The 23,422-nt window shown below is 38.8% G+C and overlaps 1 protein-coding gene across 2 annotated transcripts in view; it reads left to right on the forward strand.

Moving 5' to 3' along the window:
* The window catches only part of SRPX (sushi repeat containing protein X-linked), a 103,664-nt gene extending 98,525 nt beyond the window's left edge, over window positions 1–5,139 (forward strand). For both annotated transcript variants that reach the window (XM_072615170.1, XM_072615171.1), the window contains 2 exons: window positions 3,565–3,686; window positions 4,539–5,139. In XM_072615170.1, coding sequence (XP_072471271.1) covers window positions 3,565–3,686; window positions 4,539–4,719 — 303 coding nt within the window. In that variant the 3' untranslated portion in view covers window positions 4,720–5,139. The remainder of the gene's footprint in view (window positions 1–3,564; window positions 3,687–4,538) is intronic.
* Window positions 5,140–23,422: the final 18,283 nt, after the last annotated feature.

The following is a 23,422-nucleotide window of genomic DNA, read 5'->3' on the forward strand; positions in this document are numbered from 1 at the left end:
AAGTGAGGCTGGTGACCTGCACAGCCCTCCCTCATTCAAAACAAAGTCAAATGCAAGTCATGTCATCATTTCTCTGATGACATGGTCTTCTTTGGCAATGAAGAACGAACACAACAACAAGTTTCCCCACCTATAAAATGAGATTAAATAATAGTACTTACCTCCCGAGTTGTTGTGAGGATAAAATGAGATTACCTAGTGCTTTGTGAATCTTAAAGCCCCGTATAAATGTTATCCATTTCTAATGTTCATAAGCTCCATGTCCATAAAGACAATGTCTTAATTATCTTTGTGTTTCCCCAGATCATAGCTCAGTGCTCTGACTTAATAGCTACTTTGTAAATGCTGGTTTAGTCAAATAGATAAGACTCAGTTTATACTTAGATATTTTAATTATTTCTACTCTATAAAATAGTATTGTTAGGTTGGCTTAAACGTATCCGTTCACAGTCATTCATTAAACACGAGTTCTTAGTGCTAAGCAGAATACTCAATGTTTCTTTTACTTCTTTATTTTTTAGTAACAAAAGTCTGAATAGACTAGTCATTACTTAGAGTTTATGGGTTCCAGTCCTTAAGCTTTAGTCTAATGCCTTCATTCTACTGGTCTGGCTATGCAAATGTCTGCTTGTCCTTCATTTTTGAAGAGGACCGTGACATCAGAAAAATGGTGACATGACTTGCACTTGACTTTGTTGTGAGGGAGGGAGGGCTGTGCAGGTCACCAGCCTCACTTTCTCCTCCTGAGCCACCTGAATCCAGTGACCAGATAATCATCAGGATGACTGGAGATGGCCCAGGATGCAATGACACCTCAATATAACTCTCCTCCAAACAACAAACCTAAGTCAGCCACTTACCTGCTTTGCTGGGGGCTTCTCATGGCACATGACTGACTTGGCCAAAGTCTAGATGGACAGTTTCACCCTTCAAACAAACAACAAATACCTGTAAGAGGTGCTTCTGCCTAGCAACATGGAACTTCAAATAGTGTCGAAGACAAGTGTCAGAAATGTTATTTTTGACTAGAGAAGACACAAATCTTCCATGACGATATGGAGAGCAAAATCCTTTTTCCCTGATACCTGCAAATCAATCTCTTAAAATATTTTTCTTTACAAAGTTTACAAGATAAACTTAACAGTTAAAAACAGAACTTGTCTTAAAACAGCTATCCACTAAGCAAAGCTGCCTATGCCACGGGCTTGCTATGTTTGGGGGAATAGTGGAGTTGGTTAAAAAACGATCATTTGAAGGCTACTTGCTATGTACTTTACCATGGCCAAAGCAGAAATAGTCCTCCACTATCCTAACGTGGAGTGCCCTGCCTTTGTTCTCGTTGAAAGTCTCCTGGGAAAAAAGATGATGATTCCATTTGATCTTTTGTTGGGATGGCCACAGGAGTTCTTCCCTTCTACAACTAGAGTTCTGTGACTGGATGAACATGACCTACTCAAAGATCCCCTCCCCTTACTCCATTTGGTTCCGGGCCCCTCCATAGGGCCTCGTATCAATCAGGTCCAGTCCCAGGCAGATGTGTGATAGAGGATGTTTGGTTCCCAATACATGGATGGAAAGATAATAAAAGGATGGAAAATCCTTTGTCACATTTCCATCATTCCTGCCAGCACAGCTCTTTCCTTATTACCCACCCCACTCACCTCCCAGGATTGTTGTATCCCAAAGAAATCTGCAGCTCTGTCAACATCCCAGGATCTGATCTCTTCTTTTTTATTCCCCTACCTACCAAAGCTTACCATTTCTCTGTTTTGAGTTGCTAGATGTCTTAATAAAAGCACTTTGCATTCATTCCAGTCTGAACAGCTTAATGTGTCACTCCTATTAGAGACTGAGCTCCCCGTTGGAGCCTTTATCCCAATGAAGTCCACTGATGCAGAAATTCTAGGCAGGCTTGCCGTGAGCAGAGATTGTCTCAAAAGCAGACCATAGACCTTCCTGCCCAGAAGAGGGAATATATGTGGCAATATATGTGATCTGAAAACCAAGCATTTACTTGACGACATTTTTTATTTTCCTTTTCAAAAATTTATTTTAGCTGCTTCAGTAACTTTTCTTTTCCATTACCAGGGAAGGTGGTCATCAGATCACTTGGCAAAATCTGTCTGGACTTTTGCTGTTCAGTCTTTTTCCCAGGACCAACTCATATGATTGGAACTTCTTTTAAAAAAAACACAGAAAACTTGGAAACAATTTTTCCCCTCTTTCTTTGCAAGTCAAATTTAGAGTTCTGTAGGGTAACCTTTTGTCTTGGGTTTGTTTTTTTTTTAAGGAAGTTTGGTTCCGTGGACTTTTCATCAATTCTAGACATAGTCACAAAGGTTATCTTTTTTGTGGATTAAAAATAACTTTAAAAGTCAAGTTTTCATTAAATCCCAGTGGAAAAAAAGCACTGCTTTTGGAGGCAGAAGACATGGGCTCATGTTTTGTCTTTGTTATTATCAGTGTTATTTTGGGCACACTTAACTTCTTTGGGCCTCAGATATATCTAATATAGAAGATGAGGGTGGTTGGATTAGATAGGATTGAAGGTCCCTTGATTCTCTAAATCTGTGATTTTATGATTCATAGGAAAATATTTTAATATATTTAATTTCATCAAATATTTCCAAATTACATATAAATTTTCTTAGCATTCATTTTTAAAAATTGTGAGTTCTAAAATGTCTCTCCCCCACCCTTCCCTTTATCCCTTGAGAAGTCAAGTAATATCATATAGATTATTCATGTGAAGTCATGCAAAATGTATTTCTATATTAGCCATGTTGCAAAAGAAAGCACCAAAAGACCAAGAAAAATAAAGAAAATTTTAAAAGTATGCTTCGATCTGCACTCTGAGTTCCTCAGTCTCTCTCTGGAGGTGGATAGTATTTTTCACCATGGGTCATAGGAAAGTATTTAGGGATTATGTAAACCTGAGGTCTGAGCCTACGTTACTTTCTAGGATTAAACATAAACTTCTATATTTATCATTTAAAGCCACCCTTCACAGTCAGGTCTCTGCCAGCTTCCATTTGTTACTCTCGTTACTCTCTTTCAGATTCTCTATGATCCAGTCAAACTGGTCTTTTGCTATTCCATACAGAAGGACAGACACTCCTCCTCATTCTATGCTTTGGCACTGGCTGCCCCATCATGCCCAGAATGCACTCCTTCCTTCTCTCTTAGAATTTTTTACGTCCTTTAAATATTCATCCCAAGTACCACATTGATTATGAAATCCCCAAGGTATCAGGGACGAGTGCTTTCACCATATCTATCTATCTATCTATCTATCTATCTATCTATCTATCTATCTATCTATCTATCTATCTATCTATTGTTTCTCCTGATAAAATGAAAGATTCTTGAAGGCAAGGACTTTTTCTTTTTACCCTGGGCACCTAGAGATCTGGCCAGTTAACAAGTAATAATTCGTTGGTTGCTTCTACTTGACAAAGTTCTTTTCCTCCATTGACACCTTTTCTCTTTGTCCATTTTTGTCTTGACACTAAAGACCTCTATTCCTAAAAATTATCCCTCTTTCTCATGTCAATCTTCTCTCAGCAATCACAATGTGGTCTGGACCTACGACACATCACGGTTATTGAACTGGTTGGCACATATCCAACCCTCATAGGAAGAATAGGAATGAGGATCATGCCTCCAGCACTCACCCTACAGCTCAGGTAAGAGAAAAATGACCTTTTTTTCTTCCCAAGTAAATACATTTTCCTTTGCTATTCCCTAGAATTCATTCCCTTTCTTGTTCACACCAGTGAATCCCTTTTATTTTCAGTTCACCTTGTGATAGTCTGAGAATTACAACAGTACAAATTGGCAAATTGTTTCTTGACAAATTGTAAGAGAAATCAGTCCTCAGTTTAAGGCCTGGGAAAGACCTTGATTTAGAAACACCCAGGTCATTGAGTGCATCTTGGGCCATCCCCAGTCAGTCATCTTGACTTTTGTCTGCCCACTGGCTTTGGATGACTGGAGGAGAGAGTGCAGTGGATGACTGCTCAGTTCTGCCTCACTTGAATTTAATTCACATGCAAGTCAAGATATCACTCTCATGATCTTCTGTGTTCTTTTTGCATCAAAGGACAGATAGCAATAGCAAAAATTAGGCAGTGTTTGTGAAAGTAATCAGAAAAAATATCCTTTTTCTAAAGGGTCTTTTCCTAGTCTTTTTGGTGAAATTGCTTCAGTTATCTATCTAATCAATCCCCGTATGTATGCTGTTCAGTTATTTTTAGTTATGTCTGACTGTTCATGACCCATTTAGAGTTTTCTTGCAAAGATATTGGAGTGGTTTGCCATTTTCATCTCCAGCTCAAGTTACAGAGGAGGAAATGGAGGCAAACAGGGTTAAGTGACTTGCCCAGGGTCACATATCTAGTAAATGTCTGAAGCCAGATTAGAATTGAGGAGGATGAGCCTCCTTGGCTCCAGGCCTGGTCTCCATATATGTATACACTATACCAGAACATTCTTGGCGATTGGATCGTAGCCCAGTTCTATGTATTGTTTGATTTCAGGTTGCTGCTGCGGATCCCTCTTAACACTTTCAGCATATTGTTGGTAGATAAGCATGGCATGGATAAAGAACGCTACATGTCTATAGTGACACCAGTAACCCTCTTCAACTTGATTGACACTTTCCCCTTGAGAAAAGAAGAGATGGTTATACAAGCTGAAATGGGCCAGGCATGCAACTGATGATGGCAGAACCTGGGTACTTCTGATTGGTGAATGGATTCCATTTCCCTACATGCATAATACCCAAAGCATGCCTTTTTAAAAGTCACTGATGTACAGATTTCTTTTGTAATTTTAAAATTTTATTTTATTATGTAACTTCTTTGCATCTGAAAATGAACATTATGGGGTTTTTTTTTTGTATTTTTAGGTATTTCTGGAAACTTTCATACTAATAGCAGAATTTAGAATTTCTAATCTTCTCTATTCTCATAATATCATCTTTCCACCCCTATCTCACTAGGTGAGTGACCTGTACAGAATTTTATAGACTATGGCAACATAAAGATCTGGGACATTTCATTCAGTGCATAATAGAATTCTTTTATTGTATTTTTTTAATTAAAACTTTTATGAATAAAATATTTTGTGGCAAATTCACAATTGAGTATTTTGAAATTCAGTTTGCATGTGTAGACTTACCATTGATCATGTAAACGTTCAAAGTGCAGCCTGAAAGAGAGAGAGAGAGAGAGGGAGGGAGAGAAAGAGAGAGAGAGAGAGAGAGAGAGAAGAGTAGAATAGCAGCCTTGGTCTTACTCTTCTAGAGCAAAGAAGCTACCTCTCTGTCTTACACTTTTAGGGGTATTCCAGGCATTCTTAGATTTTGAACTCATTGAGGATAGGGATCTTGTTTGCCTTCTATATCCCCAGTGCTTAGCAAAGTTCCTGGCACATAGTGGGGGCTTAAAAATATTTATTGACTTGACTGTGGGATGTCATTTTCTAATGCTATCAGCCTTAGCCCTCATTCCAATGTATTTTGCTCACTTTCAACTGCTAGTAATGGATGCTTCAATTATACTTAACCAACAAACACATTCATCTGCTTTTACAAAGGGATATTGCTCTGAACATATAGCAAGATCAGAAGGACAGGCATTTATCCTCAACACCAGGGAGCACACTTGTTCCTTTACCGTCTCAGTCTCTAAAGAGATGGAGGTCAAACTTAAGGCTTTTCTAGCATAGCATTCATTCTGTCAAGCTCACTTCCCAATTCTCCATAGCCACTGGAATAACTAGATAGATTCTAGTTATCTCTGGATAGATATCTATAGAATAGATAGATAGCATGAGCATTTATTAAGTGCCTACCATATGCCAGGGCCTGTGCTAAGCACTAGGAACATAAAAACAAGATGGTCTCTACTGTTAAGGAGCTTACCTGCTAATGAGATAAGAAATAATAAAGTAGAAAAGGTGAGGGACGATAGCAGTACATGCACAGGATCAAAGCAGCTGGTGTGGAGGAAACCAGCAGATCAGAAAATGAGGTAGAAGGGAAGAAAGCAGCATGAGTGGAACTACAGATGATATAGTGGTTCCAGGATTCACTAAGTGGTTCACCATTCACTGAGTGAACCTTAAAGGGGAGTTATAATGAGGGGGAAAGGCAGTGTGGAGGTGGAGTAGACCACAGGATGGTGAGATTGCTGTAGCTCCCTCTTGGCTGCCTTCAGTCTATGCTAGGTCAAGTAGCTCAATAGGGACTTTTCTGTGCACCTTTTGGACTGGCTACAAAATTAATTCCAGTTTCTAGACCTCTGGTGCCTTGACATTCTGACCTTTCAAAGTTCACAATTTCATAGATGTCCACAATACATCTTTACCTAAAAGCAGGAAATAGTAAAGAGAAAGCAGCAAAGTAACAGAGATTTGATTCACTGGCTACCTGTTGACCTCAGGTGGAGAATGACCATGAAGAGCCTTACAGTATTTTATTTCTTACCCAAAGAGCGGCCAGACAGGAAAAAAGAAGAGGAAGAAAAAACCAGATATTATTAAGCACCTATGCTAAGTACTTTACAAATAATACCTCACTTGATCTTTGCAACAACCCTAGCTGGTAGATCCTATTATTATCTCCATGTATGAGAAAACTAAGGCTGAATGAAGTTAAGTGACTCACTCAGGGTCATACAGCTAATAAGTGTCTGAGGTTGGATTTGAACTCAGGTCTTTCTGTAGCTACACCCAGCACTATCATCTCTCTCTCCTTCTCCCTCTCCCTCTCCCTCTCCCTCTCCCTCTCTCTCCCTCTCCCTCTCCCTCTCTCTCTCTCTCTCTCTCTCTCTCTCTCTCTCTCTCTCTCTCTCTCTCTTTCCCTCTCCCTCTCTCTCTCTCTCTCTCTGTCTGTCTTCCTCTCTCTCTCTCTCTCTCTCTCTCTCTCTCTCTCTCTCTCTCTCTCTGTCTCTCTCTCTCTCTGTCTCTGTCTCTGTCTCTATCTTTTCAAATGAACTCTGTTCTGTATGCATAAGGGAAAGGGAGGGGTATAAAGGATGGAGGATAGTACATATAGTAAGGGTGTAGTCATAAGCAAAGCAAACTCAAATGTTGGAGTTAAAAACATGAAGGGAAGGATTAAAGGGAAAGGAAGAAAGAATAAAAAGTTGTGATAAAGGGTGAGGCAAGTAGAACAGAAGACCTGTATTAGAGGAAACAGGCTATGTCATTTATAGATCAGATACGTAAAACAAATTCCCTCTTTTTTTTTTATCACCTTTTTATTGTTAAAGTTGGGTGTGGTGGCAGTACAGAGTGGAAAAATACAAGAGGATAGGATGGAAAGTAATCTTTATTTAATAATTATAACTGAATATGAGTGAGATGAACTTACTCATAAAATGGAAGATAGCAGACTTGATTAAACGACAACATTTGACAATCTGTTATTTTCAAGAAATACACAAAACACAAAAATTCACATAAAATTGAAATAAGGGGCTAGAGAAAAATCTAGTATATTTTGAATGAACCCCCAAATCAGAGGCAGCAATCACCATTTCACACAAAGCTAGCGTTGATTAAATATGATGAAGAGAGATAAGCAGGGTAATTTCATTGTGATTAAAGGTGCCACCAATAAAGAAATCAATCCTTAACATTTTGAGGTTGTTGTTGTTCAGTCATGTCCGACTCTTTGTGTACCCATTTGGGGTTTTCTTGGCAAAGAAAGTGATTTTTCATTTCCTTCTCCAACTCATTTTACAGAAAAGGAAAGTGAGGCAAACAAGGGTTAAGCAATTTGCCCAGAGTCACATAGCTAGTAAGTGTCTGAGGTCAGATTTGAACTCGGTTCTTCCTGACTCCAAGCCCAGCACTCTATCCATTGCACTCTATTTACTGCCAAGCATTCAAACTATGCTTCGAAGCTCAACTCTAACGGGCTGACCACGTTGTTCGAATGAAAATATACACTTGCCAAAAAGACTGTTTTATGGAGAATTCACATGGGGCAGGTGATCACATGGTGGTCAGAAGAAAGGATACAAGGACACTCTCAAAGACTCTTTCAAGAATTTTGGATTCGACTGTGTAACATGGGAGACACTAAAATAGGACCGCTCAGCATGGGGTGCCCACATCAGAAAGGATGCTGTGCTCTATGAGCAAAGCAGAATTGAGACAGCACAAAGTAAACGCAGGATGGGCAAATTTGAAGTATCCACCCCAAACATTCATACGGAATATCTGTGCCCACCCTGTGGTAGAGCATTCTGATCTCATATTGCTCTGATCAGCCACAGTAGGACACACTGAAACTTCACTTTATCATGGTGATGTCATTTTGGTCCTCTTCAAGGATGAAGGACAATGACCACCACCACCACCATTTACTGCACCACCTAACTGATCCCTTCCCACTCCAAATTCAAGGTCCGACTTTCAATAATTTCCAGGGAGAGAACTGCTCTGCTACACATGAAACCCCAACCTAGAAGCAGCTCATCTACAAATGATATGAATGCCCCACAAACACGCACTCTGGGTGAAAGGCACTCCCCCCTTCAGGGGTACTTTCCAGCCTCATCCTTAATACATAAGCACCAAATAGAATAGCATCTAAATATTTAAAATTTTAAAATTTGAGGGAGAAAGAGATAATAAAACTTAATGTATTTCTTTCAGACCTGGACAAATGGCATCAAGAGATAAACAATAAATTAAGTTAAAGAACTGACTAGAAATTTATAGAAGGTAAAGATGATAAATCTCTGGAAATTGCTGAAAGGAAATAGAAAAGAATTTACATACCAGTCAGGTGAACATGAAACTTTTACAAAAATTGACTATGTTTTGGGGGCATAAAAACCTCTTTAAAAATATAAGAAAACAAAAATACCAAATATGTCACTTACTGATCACAATGCATTAAAACTATATTCAATACAATGCTTTTAAAGAAAGAATTAGGGGGGCGGAGCCAAGATGGCGTAGTAGAAAGATGCACATACACATAGCTCCGAACCCACAACCCATAGAACTACAAAGAAGTAACTCACGGCGAATTCTGAACCCAGAGGCCACAGAACATTGGAGCGAGGGAGATTTCTGTTCTGGAGAGACCTGCAAACCTCTCGTAAAAGGTCCTTCGTGCTGCAGACTGGGCGCCGGGACGGGGAGCTGAGTACAGCCCTGCCGTGGCCGCGGCACCGAGAGGAACAGATCCGAGCGGGCTTCAGGGACAAGATCTCCAGCGGCCGCACAAGTACCTCCACCCACAGGTGACAGGGGTCGGTGAGAGAGTCCCTTTGGCGGGTCGAGGGGGGAGTGGGGTGCCCCCATGGCTCGGGCCCCCTCGGGAGACAGAAGCTGAGGGGCAGCGGCAGACCAGGGCTCCCCAAGCAGGCAGGAGCCTGGATCCATTGTTGAAGGTCTGTGCATAAACTCCCTGAGGGAACTGAGCCTGAGAGGCAGCCCTGCCCTCACCTGAGCATATGAATTTAATCTCACACTGAATAGCAGCCCTGCTCCCGCCCAAAGCCCTGAGGCTGGAAGCAGCATTTGAATCTCAGACCCCAAACTCTGACTGGGAGGATCAGGAGGTAAGGTGGGTGTGAGCAAAATATTCAGAGGTCAAGTCACTGGCTGGGAAAATGCCCAGAAAAGGGAAAAGAAATAAGACTATAGAAGGTTACTTTCTTGGTGAACAGGCATTTCCTCCCTTCCTTTCTGATGAGGAAGAACAATGCTTACCATCAGGCAAAGACACAGAAATCAAGGCTTCTGTGTCCCAGCCCACTCAATGGGCTCAGGCCATGGAAGAGCTCAAAAAGAATTTTGAAAATCAAGTTAGAGAGGTGGAGGAAAAGCTGGGAAGAGAAATGAGAGACATGAAGTCAAAGCATGAACAGCAAATCAGCTCCCTGCTAAAGGAGACCCAAAAAAATGTTGAAGAAAATAACACCTTGAAAACTAGCCTAACTCAATTGGCAAAAGAGGTTCAAAAAGCCAATGAGGAGAAGAATGCTTTCAAAAGCAGAATTAGCCAAATGGAAAAGGAGATTCAAAAGCTCACTGAAGAAAATAGTTCTTTCGAAAATAGAGGGGGGTGGAGCCAAGATGGCGGAGTGAAAGCAACGACTCACCTAAGCTCCTGGAAAAACTCCTCTGGATATCTCTGGGGGGAGAGTCTGACCAGACTTTGGAGGTGTAGAATCCAGTGGGTGATGGACTTTGACGGATTCGGAGCCCAGGCTGGACCGGAGGGTCCACAGGAGGAATCTGTTCCGTGGGGGTAAGACCCCGGCGCCCAGCACAGCACAGCGCGGTCAGCGCGGCAGGGCAGAGGGGACCAGAGGAGCCCGAGAGTGGCGGGCGAGACCAGCGGAGCAGGAAATAAGTCAGGCCGAGCCGGTGAGAGCTGCTGAGTGCCAGACATCAGCGCAGCAGCCCTTGAAATATTCAGCCTGAAGACGGACTTCGGTGGGTCACTACTTGAACTTCCAGGAACTGGGATGGCAGAGTGATCAGTAAGTGCTCTCTCCTCCCCCCTGATGACCGTGAGGGAACCATAAAATTCTTCCCCAGATTAATCCTGGATCAGCGGGAACAGCAGAAGGGGGCGGGTGGTCTCATAACACCAGAGGCTGGAAAAGTGGCAAAGGGGGATTCTTCCTACTGTGGTGGAGGCGATCTGGAGGGACAGACGACCCAGGGCAGAGAAAATTCGCACTGAGACCCAGGCAAGCCTCAGAGCCAGGAGACGAGCCCCAGGAGGGGCGGGAACACGCGTTAGCTTCTAGGCGTGCCCCAGCCCTCCAGGGGAAAAGGGAAGACAATAGGGAAGCTGGGATCACCATCCCCTGACCTTGCCTTTGCCTCAAGTCAGCTGAGGAGATATCTTGAGACCAGACCACACCTCCCACACACCTAACAAGCTAACCCCAGGGTTGATCGGGGAAACAAAAAACAAAAGCCTGCTTTTAGCCTAGACACACATCAGCTCAACTTAAAGATCTGTACCTTCTGACTGAAAGAACCAAAAGCTACAACACTCAGCCAACATCATGAATCGGAAAAAGCAGACGAAAAGTGAAAAAACCATAGAATCTTTCTATGGGGATAAGGACCAAAACACAAACACCAAAGAGGTTAGAGCTGAGACTGTACTTCCATCTGAAACCTCAGATGGGACTATGAATTTCTCGCAAGCACAACTAGATTACCTGGAACGTCTGAAGAAGGATATAAAAGAAAAACTGGCCAATGATTTTAAAACTATAAAAAAAGAATTCACTGATGAGAACATCACCCTGAAAAAGAAAATTGAAGAAATGGAAAAGGAAGTTCAAAAATTAACTGGAGAGAATAATTCCCTAAAAGGAAGAGAAAATAGTTCTTTCAAAATTAGAATGGCACAGATGGAGGCTAAGGACTTTATGAGAAAGCAAGAAATCACAGAACAAAGCCAGAGGAATGGAAAAATGGAAGATAATGTGAAATATCTCATTGGAAAAACAACTGACCTTGAAAATAGATCCAGGAGAGACAATTTAAAAATTATGGGACTACCTGAAAGCCATGATCAAAAGAAGAGCCTAGACATCATCTTTCATGAAATTATCAAGGAAAACTGCCCTGAGATTCTAGAACCAGAGGGCAAAATAAATATTCAAAGAATCCACAGAACACCACCTGAAAGAGATCCAAAAAGAGAAACTCCTAGGAACATTGTGGCCAAATTCCAGAACTCCCAGGTGAAAGAGAAAATACTGCAAGCAGCTAGAAAGAAACAATTCAAGTATTGTGGAAATACAATCAGGATAACACAAGATCTAGCAGCTTCTACATTAAGGGATCGAAGGGCATGGAATAGGATATTCCAGAAGTCAAAGGAACTAGGACTAAAACCAAGAATCACCTACCCAGCAAAACTGAGTATAATACTTCAGGGGAAAAATTGGTCTTTCAATGAAATAGAGGATTTTCAAGCATTCTTGATGAAAAGACCAGAGATGAAAAGAAAATTTGACTTCCAAACACAAGAATGAAGAGAACCATGAAAAGGTGAACAGCAAAGAGAAGTCACAAGGGACTTAATAAAGTTGAACTGTTTACATTCCTACATGGAAAGACAATATTTGTAACTCTTGAAACATTTCAGTATCTGGGTACTGGGTGGGATTACACACACACACATGCACACACGCACACACACATAGAGACAGAGTGCACAGAGTGAATTGAAGAGGATGGGATCATATCTTAAAAAAAAATGAAATCAAGCAGTGAGAGAGAAAGATATTGGGAGGAGAAAGGGAGAATTGAATGGGGCAAATTATCTCTCATAAAAGAGGCAAGCAAAAGACTCATTAGTGGAGGGATAAAGAGGGGAGGTGAGAGAAAAACATGAAGTCTACTCTCACCACATTCCACTAAAGGAAAGAATAAAATGCCTACTCATTTTGGTATGAAAACCTATCTTACAATACAGGAAAGTGGAGGATAAGGGGATAAGCAGAGTGGGGGGGGATGATAGAAGGGAGGGCATGGGGAGGAGAGTGCAATTTGAGGTCAACACTCATGGGGAGGGATAGGATCAAAAGAGAATAGAAGTAATGGGGGGCAGGATAGGATGGAGGGAAATATAGTTAGTCCTATACAACACAACTATTATGGAAGTCATTTGCAAAACTACACAGATTTGGCCTATATTGAATTGCTTGCCTTCCAAAGGGAAGGGGTGGAGAGGGAGGGAGCTAAAGAAGTTGGAACTCAAAGTGTTAGGATCAACTGTAATGTTCTTACCACTAGGAAATAAGAAATACAGGTAAAGGGGTATAGAAAGCTATCTGGCCCTACAGGACAAAAGAGAAGACAGAGACAAGGGCAGAGAGGGATGATAGAAGAGAGAGCAGATTGGTCATAGGGGCAATTAGAATGCTTGGCATTTGGGGGGGGAGGGGAGAAAAGGGGAGAAAATTTGTAACCCAAAATTTTGTGAAAATGAATGTTAAAAGCTAAATAAAAAAAAAATGTCAAAAAAAAAAAGAAAGAATTAAAAGTAATTGGATGCTAAATTACAAAATTCTAAAAAAAAATTGGTGGATAAAATAACAAAATATAGAAACAAAAATTTCATTAAAGAAAATGATAATAAGTTAAGATTCTAAAATTTATGGGATACAGGTAAAGTAGTTCTTTGGGGAGGGAATTTTTATTTTTAAATGCCTTCAGCAACAAAAAAGAAACAGAATAAAAAAAATTAGTTGGGCATATAACTAAGACATTTTGAATAATAAATACCCCCCCCCCCAACTGAGCAACCTAGTGGAAATTCTTAATATTAGAGATTAACAGAACTGTTACCAACAATGCCACTGAATTAATAAATAAAATTAGGAGCTTTTTAGAGCAAAAACTAATAAAATAGATTAAATGTTGGCTAAATGATTTTTTGAAGAGGAAAAATAAAGTTACAACACAAATGAAAAAGGAAAACACAACAATTGAAGAAGAAATATAGGTGAATATTTGAAATGATTTTGCCCAGTTATGTGCTAACAAAATTGATAACTTAGAGGAAATGAATGTATACCTGCAAGAATATAAAATATCTAGTTTAACAAGAGAAGAATCAGACTATTTAAAAAACTCGAAAACAGAAAAAGAAATTGAACAAGCCACAAATGAGCTTCCCAAAGGAAAACAGCAGGACCAGATGCATTTATAAGTAAATTATATCAAATGTTCAAGAATAGTTAAATCCAATATTACATAGTTTGTCTGCAATAAAAATGAAAGAAAGCACTTTTCCAATCTCTTTCTGTGACACAGATATGGTCTTGATATGTAAACCATTCGGTGACAAAGCAAAGAAAGAAAGAAAACAATAAACTAATAGAATATTGATACAAATTGTTAATATGTGAGCAAGTGTGCTGCAACAATATAGAAGACTTATTTTACATTGTGACTGGGTTGGATTTAGATTAGAAATCAACTAAATTTATGCTTCAAAACTCCAGAAAACATAGGAATATATAAATATTACCTTAATGTATTAGGTGCTATCTATCTAAATCAAAGAGCAAACATTATAAGTAATGAGCATGTAGAGACCTTTCCAACATGATCTGGGGTAAAGCAAAGGTGCCCATTATCACTATTACTATTTAAGATAGTTCTAGCAAAAACACTAAGAAAGAGAAATAGAAGAGGAAAAGTATAGCAAAAGAGGAAATAAAATTAGTATTTTGTGCAGATTAAATGATGATTTACTTAGAAAACCTATAGAATCAACCCAAAATTAACTGAAATAATTAATAAATTCAGCAAAGTTGCAGAATATAAAATAAATCCACATAAATCACTTTCATTGTTGTATGTTAAAAACAAAACACAAGAAGGAGACCTAGAAAGAAATCTCATTAAAAAGAAAAACTGTAGAAGTTATAAAGTATGTGGAAGTGTATATACTGTGATACACCATAAAACTTTGCTTTTCAAAATAAAAATAAATACCAATAATTGGAGTAGCATTAATTGCTCATGGCTAGGTCAGACCAATATAATACAAATGGCAATACTACTTAAATTAATTTACTTATGCAGTACTCTGTCAATCAAACCACCAAAGGAATATTTTGTAGAGTTAGAAAAATTATAAAATTCATATGGGAGAATAAAAGACTGCAAATTTAAATGTAATAATGAAAAAAATGGAGGAATCAGTACCATTGGTATTACAAAGGAGTAATCATTAAAATGGTTTGGTAATGGCAGAGAGAGAAAGACAGACATCAAGGGAATGGATTATGTATACAACATACACAAGTAAATAAATATAGTGGCACAGTATCTGAAGCTCAAAGACCCCAGTTAGTGAGAGAAGGTCTTATTATGTGAACAAACTTGCTAACAAGATACCAGTTTGGTAGAAATTAGAGCTAGATCAATAACTCATATATCTTATGGCAAGATAAACTCCAAATGGACACATGATGTAAAAGATTACAGAGTAATAAATTAAAGGAGCCAAGAGAAATATGGATGGGGAAGAGTTCATGACTAAACAAGTGATAGGAATACATAAACTATAAGGGACAATTTTGATATTATAAAATATTTAAAAGATTTTGCGTGATGAAATATAACGTAGTTAAAATTAGAAAGAAAACTTGCACATGGATTTGAACTTGCGAAGATGAGTCTTCTTGACTGTAAGGTCAATACTCTATCTACTATACCACATAGGTGCTAATTCTCTTCGTGAGAAACAGCTAACCAGATAATGGCGTATGAATATAATGGATCATTGCTCTATTACATTTTTTTTTGAAAAAAGATAGTTTCAGAGGAAAATGGTAAGACTTCTCTGATGCAAAACCATGAGCAGAACTAGGAGATCAATTTATGTGATTTCAAAAACAACTTTGACAAACCATAGAGCCCTGATCACGCAATAATAAATCTTCAAGTCCAGCAGCTGGAGAATGAAACATGCACTCACCTCCTGCAGAGAGATAGAGACATTTTTGGTAACATAATTAGGGGAACTTGTTTTGCTGGATATGAATGTTTACGATGAGGGGTTTATTTTTCTTTTGGGGGTGTTCAATTTGGGAAGAATGGTAGGAATATTATAAATGTCTGTAAAAAAAATACATGTAAAACGAACAAAGATGAACGGAAGTTTGTAGATTATGGAGCAAATACTCCAGAAGGAACAGGTAAAGGACCCAGGGTATCTAGAGTGAGGCAATAAGGGTGGAGTGCAGGGTAGAGGTGGCTAATGAAAGAGTATTGAGTCTAGGCTGGGAAATGGTGTTTCTAGATTGGCTACTGAAAATCCAGCATTCCTGGGAAGGCATGACTATAGAGGGAGGAGACTAACAGTCACTCTTGAGTAATGATTCCAGGTAGAGCATCAGTGATCAGAGAGAAGTCCATTAAAAGGGGAGGGGGGCAGGGCAGTGAATGAGGTTAAAAAATCTGAGGTCCTCTCTTGAGACAAGATAATTTGTTGAACTTTTGGACTTCTATACATATCAGGTGTCATTAAAAGCAAAGCAAAAAAGAAAAAAATTCAAATAGAAATAAACAAACATCGCACAAAAACTTCTGCATTTTCTCTTGCTGGTAACATAGCCATTAAGTAGGGCTGAAAGTGGAGCTAAAAAAATCAATGTTGTTGATGATCCAAGACACTTCCAAAGGATTCATGATGAAAAATACTACCCTCTTCTAGAGACAGAAAACTGATGAAGTCTGAGTACAAATCAAAGTATAATTTTTTTACTTTTTTTTGTAACATGGCTAATAAGGGAAATATATTTTGTATGATTTCACATGTATAATTGATATATTGCTTGCCTTCTCAGTTTGTGGGGGAGGGACTGGAGGAAGGAAGAGAATTTGGAACTTGAAATTTAAAAAAAATGAATGTTATACATAAATAATATTTTTAAAAATCAATGTTGGTTGAGAGGATAGCACAAAGGTAAAGTGTTTGGCATGGTGAGGGGACAAGTTCTAGGTCATTCACGGAAGTCTGTAGGCAAAATCTTCCATGGTTTTTGTTTTTGTCCTTGTTTTTGTTCTTTTGTGAGGGAGAATATGAGAAATGGAATGGATGGGGAGATAGAGAATGTGAGGTTATGGAAGACACTAAAAAGAAGAGATTTGACACTCCAAGTTCTGGAATTTGGTCTGCTATGTAGTGGAGTCACTCGAACTATATAAAAATAAGGTTGGTCAAGTAAATGTTACCAAGTTTCTGGAGGGTTTTTTTATTTTATAAAAAAAAATAAAGCTGTCTCAGTTGTGTCTAACTCTTTGTGACCTCTGTTGAAGTTTTCTTGGCAAAGGTATTGGAGTGGTGTGCCATTTACTTCTGTAGCTCATTTTACAGATGAGGAAATCAAGTCAAACAGGGTTAAGCAATTTGTCCAGGGTGACAAAGCTATTAAGTGTCTAAGGCTGGGTTTGAACTCAGGAAGATGTATCTTCTTGATTCCGAGTCTGGCACTCTATTGACTACACCGCCTATCTGATTTATGTTTTTTTATTAAAGAAACTTGAAAAAATGTTATTATAAAACTCTAATCCATACTCAAATCAGAATTTAAAATGCAGGTTAAAGACATAGCAGTAATTTCAAAATGCTGAGTTTTATTCATCAATAATCCATCTGACAAATGGTGATGTACTAAAGAAATCTGTGTAAAGTAAGAATTGCCATTTATTAAAGTAAGTATCAATTAATTTGATTTTTTTAGTTGCATTTCAATTAATGCCAGGGTTTTAATGATTTATTTTGCCATTTGTTATGTGGTCATCTTAAGAGTCTGTGAAGATTCATTTCTATGCATAAAGCTCAGAATCATTTTAGAGTGCTCTGAATAAATGGGAAGTGTCATTCTTCCCTCCAGGAAGGCTTTTGCACTTAGGTCGCAGTGATCTGAGATGAATAAATGAATTTTAAATGGAACTGAGGCTGCAATCATCCTTCTGTCTACAGATCACCTTTGAATGACTCTCACTTGAGTATCTGGGTATCTTCTAAGCTATCTTTATAGAATTCAACTTAACCAAATAGTCACTATTCATTGCTTTCCATTTGCTCACACATTCATTTTTCTTTATTTAGCAACAATTTATTAAACATTTTGCTGGGGGTAGGGAGAGAAAAAGAGAAAGAGAGAGAGAGGGAGGGGGGAAGGAAGAAGAAGAGAGAATATGAAGATGCCATCTTTGGAAAACAGGCATATATCTCCAGATTCAAGGACAAAATTGGGTTACCTACAGCTTCACTACTGAAAATCCCAGAAAGAAAAATATTGCCATTTTGCAGCCTGTGGAGGATGCATATACACCAGACAGGTAAAGGAAATCACCAGATCATGGCTTGGAAAACAAGAAATGTTTCTCCATGAAGTGTTGCTTTGGCCCTTTGATTAGATACTCTGTTCAGGGGTCACAGAAAATCAACACCTTTTTGCAAAGACACAAAAACTTTCAAGGAGGGGGAAAGTAGCATCACCTGGTCTTAATGTTCAGAGAACTGGTATAACAACCAGTAACAATAACAGCTAGTATTTATGTAATGTTTTCAGGTTTACCTCAGTAGACCTTCTTATAGACAGGCTGGACCCTAAATATGCTATGTGTCAAATCTGACAGAAATGTGTTTCCACATAGAAGCCTATTTTGCATTAGTTCTGTTAGGATGACTCAAGTTCCTTGCTCCAGACTCACAGAATGTTAGAATTGGAAGGGACTTCAGAAACCATTCAGTCTAATTGTTGCTCAGTTGCGTCCGTCTCTTCATGACCCCATTTGGGGTTTTCTTGGCAAAGACACTGGAGTGGTCTGCTGTTGCCTTTTCCAGCTCATTTTACAAATGAGGAACCTGAGGCAAACAAGGTTAAGGGACTTGCCGGAGTCACACAGCTGGGAAGTGTCTGAGGTTGGATTTGAATTCAGGAAGATTAATCTTCCTGACTCCAATTTCTATATTCTGTCCACTGTTCCACCTAGCTGCCCCAGATTTGTAAACACATAGATACATGTTTCCGTATGGTAGAAGGGGGAGATAGGGAGGGAGAAAAAGAGAAAGAGGAGAGAGAGCATTATGTAATATATAATATAATAACAACATGCACACATATACATACATACACATTTAAATATTATAATATTAAAATGATTTCAATAAACATTTATTAAGTACCATTATATGCTAAGCACTGTGCTAAGAGCTAAGGATAAAATTAAGAAAAAGAAAGATAGTTTCTATCCCCCATGGAGCTTTCAATCTAATGAGGAAGAGGAAACATACAAGAGGAGGTAGCTAGGGGTGCATGGTGGGGATGGGAGACCACCAAGGGGTGCTCAGGGTACCCCTTGTTCCATGGAGTTGAATTCAGGCAGCGCAACACAGTGGAATGAGTTGAAAGTTCAGTTTGGACCTTCTATAAGGAAGGCATTGGAAGGAGTTTGTTATTCTACCCTTTAGCCCTCCTGATCAGAGGGGAGAGGAGGCTGAGTGAAGTAGTGTCATTCAAAACTTGAGTTAACAGGGTAGTGATGAGATTGGAGATGATGAATTTATCCTGGGAGGGGCATCTTGAACCTTTGAGTTATAAACACACACATATCATTAGAGAGATAGAGATAGAGAGAGAGAGAGAGAGAGAGAGAGAAAGTCACATCAGAAAGAAGCAATTGACTAATTGACTTAAAAAACCCCCAATGTTAGCAATTCTAGTATCCTTGTATTGTATCACATTATGTTGTGTTGTGTTGACTTTCTTTGGAAGTCAGAGCTGTGTTGCTTTCCGTCCTTGCATTCTCAGTCCCAACAACAGTGCCATATACATTGTAAGTGACTAAATGTTTATGGAATTCTATTTTATTGGATGTTATAGGTGTTTAAATGCCAAGTACTGTTCTTGAACTCAATATACTATCTCTCATTGGGAGCTATCGCCAGGAGTTCTGACCTATGGCTTGCCACTGGATTCTATTGACTTTAGAGGAGACAATGAGACTGATGACTCTGCACAGCTCTGCCTCACTTCAATCCAATTCACTTGCAAGTCAAGATGTCACCCTTCTGATGTCACTGGTCCTCTTCAAGAATGAAGGACTATTTCCCACCTACATGCCTTTGTGCGGGCTGTCCCCTGTGCCTGGAATGTGCTCCCTTCTTACTTCCTTCTTAGCCACTTCCCATCGCCACCCTTTCCTGATCCTTGCACATGCCCTACCCTCTGTTAGTGCTGTTTGCTTCTTGGAATTACTTTGCATCTACTTAGCTATTGTGTACATATTTTAACAGTAGAATGTAAGCCCCATTGAGGACTAGGAGTTTCATTTTTGTATTTGAATCAACAGCATCGAGCAGAATGTCTTACTCATAGGAAATAGTTAATAAATGTTTGTTTAATTGAATTAAATTATTTGAGTAAGATCAGAAGAAACTCCAAAACATTTCCCAAAAGGGACCTTAAAACAGGATTATGTTCATCCTTTGTTGCCGAAAAAGACCATGCCATCAGAGAAATGATGACATGACTTGCACTTGACTTTGTTTTGAGTGAGGGAGAGCTGTGCAGGTCACCAGCCTCACTTCTCCTCCAGAGCCATCTGAATCCAGTGACCAGATATTCATCAGGATGACCGCAGATGACCCAGGATGCACTGGGAGAACTTGGGCCCTTTAGGACAAATAAGACAATGAAGAAGGACATGAAATGATAGAAAGAACAGAAAATGAGAGCATCAAAAAGAGAGGTCTGGGTCCCAGCATCACACCAAAGAACTTGGGTTCTTCCACAAAGAGAGAATATGAATTTCCCTGTGTTATAACTTAAAATAGTTGTGGGCATCTCAGGCTCCCATGGGCCACATCTCTGGCCGTAGCTGTCACTTCTTTTATTCCACAAGAAGCAGGTGGTTTGGCACCACTCACATTTTCTGTTCATAAAATGCCAAGTGCTCAGTGCCACCAATAAGAACAGTGGCAAGGTCACTAGCCTAGAGCAAAGCCAGGATGGAGACAAAGACTCCAAGACTGAGCTGGACAAAGAGTAGAATGACCACAATTCCCTTAATTCTCCAATGCTCAAAACCAGACAACATTTTGCCCAATCAGCAAGTTTATTGTTATTTTTTGTTGTGGCCTGGAATATAAAACACAAGTATAAGGTGACAGACTATTCTTCACAAAGGATTCTTAAAATAATTAATAATAAATAAATAAATAAATAAAAATAACTCTTTATCTATAAAGTGAAGGGACTGGACAGGTTGATCTTTAAAATTTCTTCCATCCCTGCATCCTATGATCCTACTAAGAGACATAAATGTCTCTGAAAAATTGTCAACTATTTCAGTGCAGCCCTGCAGTAAAGAGAATCTGCATCCAAGTGTGACTCAAGAAGAGGGACAGGGTCAGCACTGCGATTAAAAATGAATCGTGAAATGCTCTAATTTTTCCTTTTTCTCAGTCTTCTAGCTTTTACAGCAATGCCTCTACTTTGCTTAATGAAAGAGATAAATTTGATCATTGTTTCCCAATGGTGTTAATTTAAAAACAAGTGTCATGGTTGGCTTCATCAGTATGAACGGATTGAACCAAAAAAGCTTATCTTTAAAAAAGCACAATGACCTTAGAGAAGAACGGAGTCAGAGGACCTGGGCAGGGGTCGAGCTTTCATATTTGCTGTCTAGGTGGTGTTGGCAAGTCACGGAGCCTTCCTTATCGGTGAAATTCTCTTGGAGATACAGATCCTGTAAGTCTGTGACTGAAATGGAAAGAGCAGGGCACTGTGCTTGTTGATGCTTCTTTTCCTTCTTCTTCTTTCTCTTCTTCTTTTCCTCCTCCTCCTTCTTCTCCTTCTCCTTCTTGTTATTCTCCTCCTTCTTCTTCCTCTGCTTCTTCTTTCTCCTCTTCTTCTTCTCTTTCTTCTTCTCCTTTTTCTCCTCCTCCTCCTTTTCCTTTTCTTTCTCAACAGAGGTTTCATTGGAGAGTGAGGTATATAACTGAAGCATCAATAAAAAATTTGGAATAAAAATAGTCAACTCCTGAAAAATGAACTTAAAGAATAGTTTTTTGACTGATTCAGTTTCAACCAGATATGTGTTTCTCTTCCCTCTTAAGAGGCATTTATTTAGTAGCAAACTATCTGCTGTTTCTCTTTTAATTATTATTTTATAATTATTTCAATTATTATAATTTAAATTATTATAATGCCTTCTGTCAAGCTCTGTTCTATCTGAATAACAAGGAAAAAGGGAAGGTGGCGATGAATCCCTTTTATTAAAATAATGAATGGAAGAAAAATGCTTTTATCCAACTCAAATATTTCCCTTTATTAATAATACATATTATTTAAAATATACTCTTCTTCCTCCTTTGAATGCAGAAACAAGAGCCCTAAGAAACAGTTTAATAAATTCTAAAGAGTTTAAAAGGTTAAAGAGTCAAAAGGTCTAGTATATTACTTTGGTGAACATAAATTTCCCTGTTGTATGTTTCACTTAATAGAATCAGTATGTCATCGAATGAAATGACATGAGGGCTGTTCTTTAATATCATTCACAAAAGCTTGCCCTTCCTTCCTCATACTTTCAATAGAGATGACCTGGATGCATGTATTGATATTCTTTTGGTCATGTTGTCATTTACTACTACAGTCTCAGAAGATTTACAGTCTTGGGTCGCCCAAAAGGCAATATGAAGGTATATGGTGGATGTAGTGGGCTGTAGTATAGTACCGTTGAAGGACTACATATGAGAAGCACCAGAAAGAACATCACCCAATGAGAATGGATTTGTCAGGTGGCAAGAATGAAGGGTAACCAATGACCACTTTGCATGTCTTCCCTGCTATTCATGAAATGTCAAAGGATCTAGCAGTTTTAGTACTTTGAGTTGACACCCCCTTGCCAAGGATTTACGGGAGGATGTGGGCAAGAGTAACAAAGGGGCAGAAAGTGAGTGGGTGGTGATAGGCATCATTGGGGGTGAAGACATGTCAATATGTTCAGAGATACCATCCACTGAAATACTGAAGAATGAGGTACTTCAAATACCATTAGGGTGTATTTCTAAGCAATGGATGCCCCCAGAATGGTAAATTACCTCTTTACAGTGTTCTGACTAGATTGTCAACCTACTAGCATCACTTGTTCCTAAATGGTTATATTTTCAGCTTTTCAGATTATTTCTAGTGATATTAATAGAAACCAATCAGTGTTTACTTATAGCTTTCATAGCAAGGTCTCTGGGTTTCTAGCAATGCTCAGTTTTCTAATTGTATTACAAGTCTTCTAGAGCCTTAGTTTTACAGGTTTCTATCTATCTCTGTACCTTTTAACCTTATCCAGCCCTTTCTAGCCATGTTTGAAGCTTTCTAAATGTATTTTTAGTTTTCTGAACAGATTTCTAGTTTTCTAGCCATGCTTCAAATTTTGTATATCTATGGCTAGATTTATAGCTTTCTATAATTTTCTGTAGCTTTCTGGACAAATTGCCATATTTCTGGTTGTGTTTATAGATTTCTGGATACAGTTATGATTTTCTAACTGTCTTTGTGACTTCAGAGTTTCTAAAAGATCTTTGTATTCTGATGGTCAAAGTCATCTCACTTTGTAAAATGCACACAATGAGCACACATCTGTTGCTAATAATGAAGAGGTAGAAAAATTCTGTTATAATTATATAGACATTAAATTAAATATTTTATTGTTTTATTATCCTCACATGTATGAAATTAGGGACTAAGAGTTCTTGATTATAAAGTTCTCTTTGGGTTTTATACTCTAGAGCAATGCTGTGTTGTTAGGTATGTCATAAGCTGTACTAAGCACTTCCACTCGAACAAAGTATTGATATTTTTCCTGGCATTTAAATGACCATATTTTTATC

This window comes from Notamacropus eugenii, chromosome 5, assembly GCF_028372415.1.
Source record: "Notamacropus eugenii isolate mMacEug1 chromosome 5, mMacEug1.pri_v2, whole genome shotgun sequence".
In the NCBI taxonomy this organism is placed as follows: Eukaryota; Metazoa; Chordata; class Mammalia; order Diprotodontia; family Macropodidae; genus Notamacropus; species Notamacropus eugenii.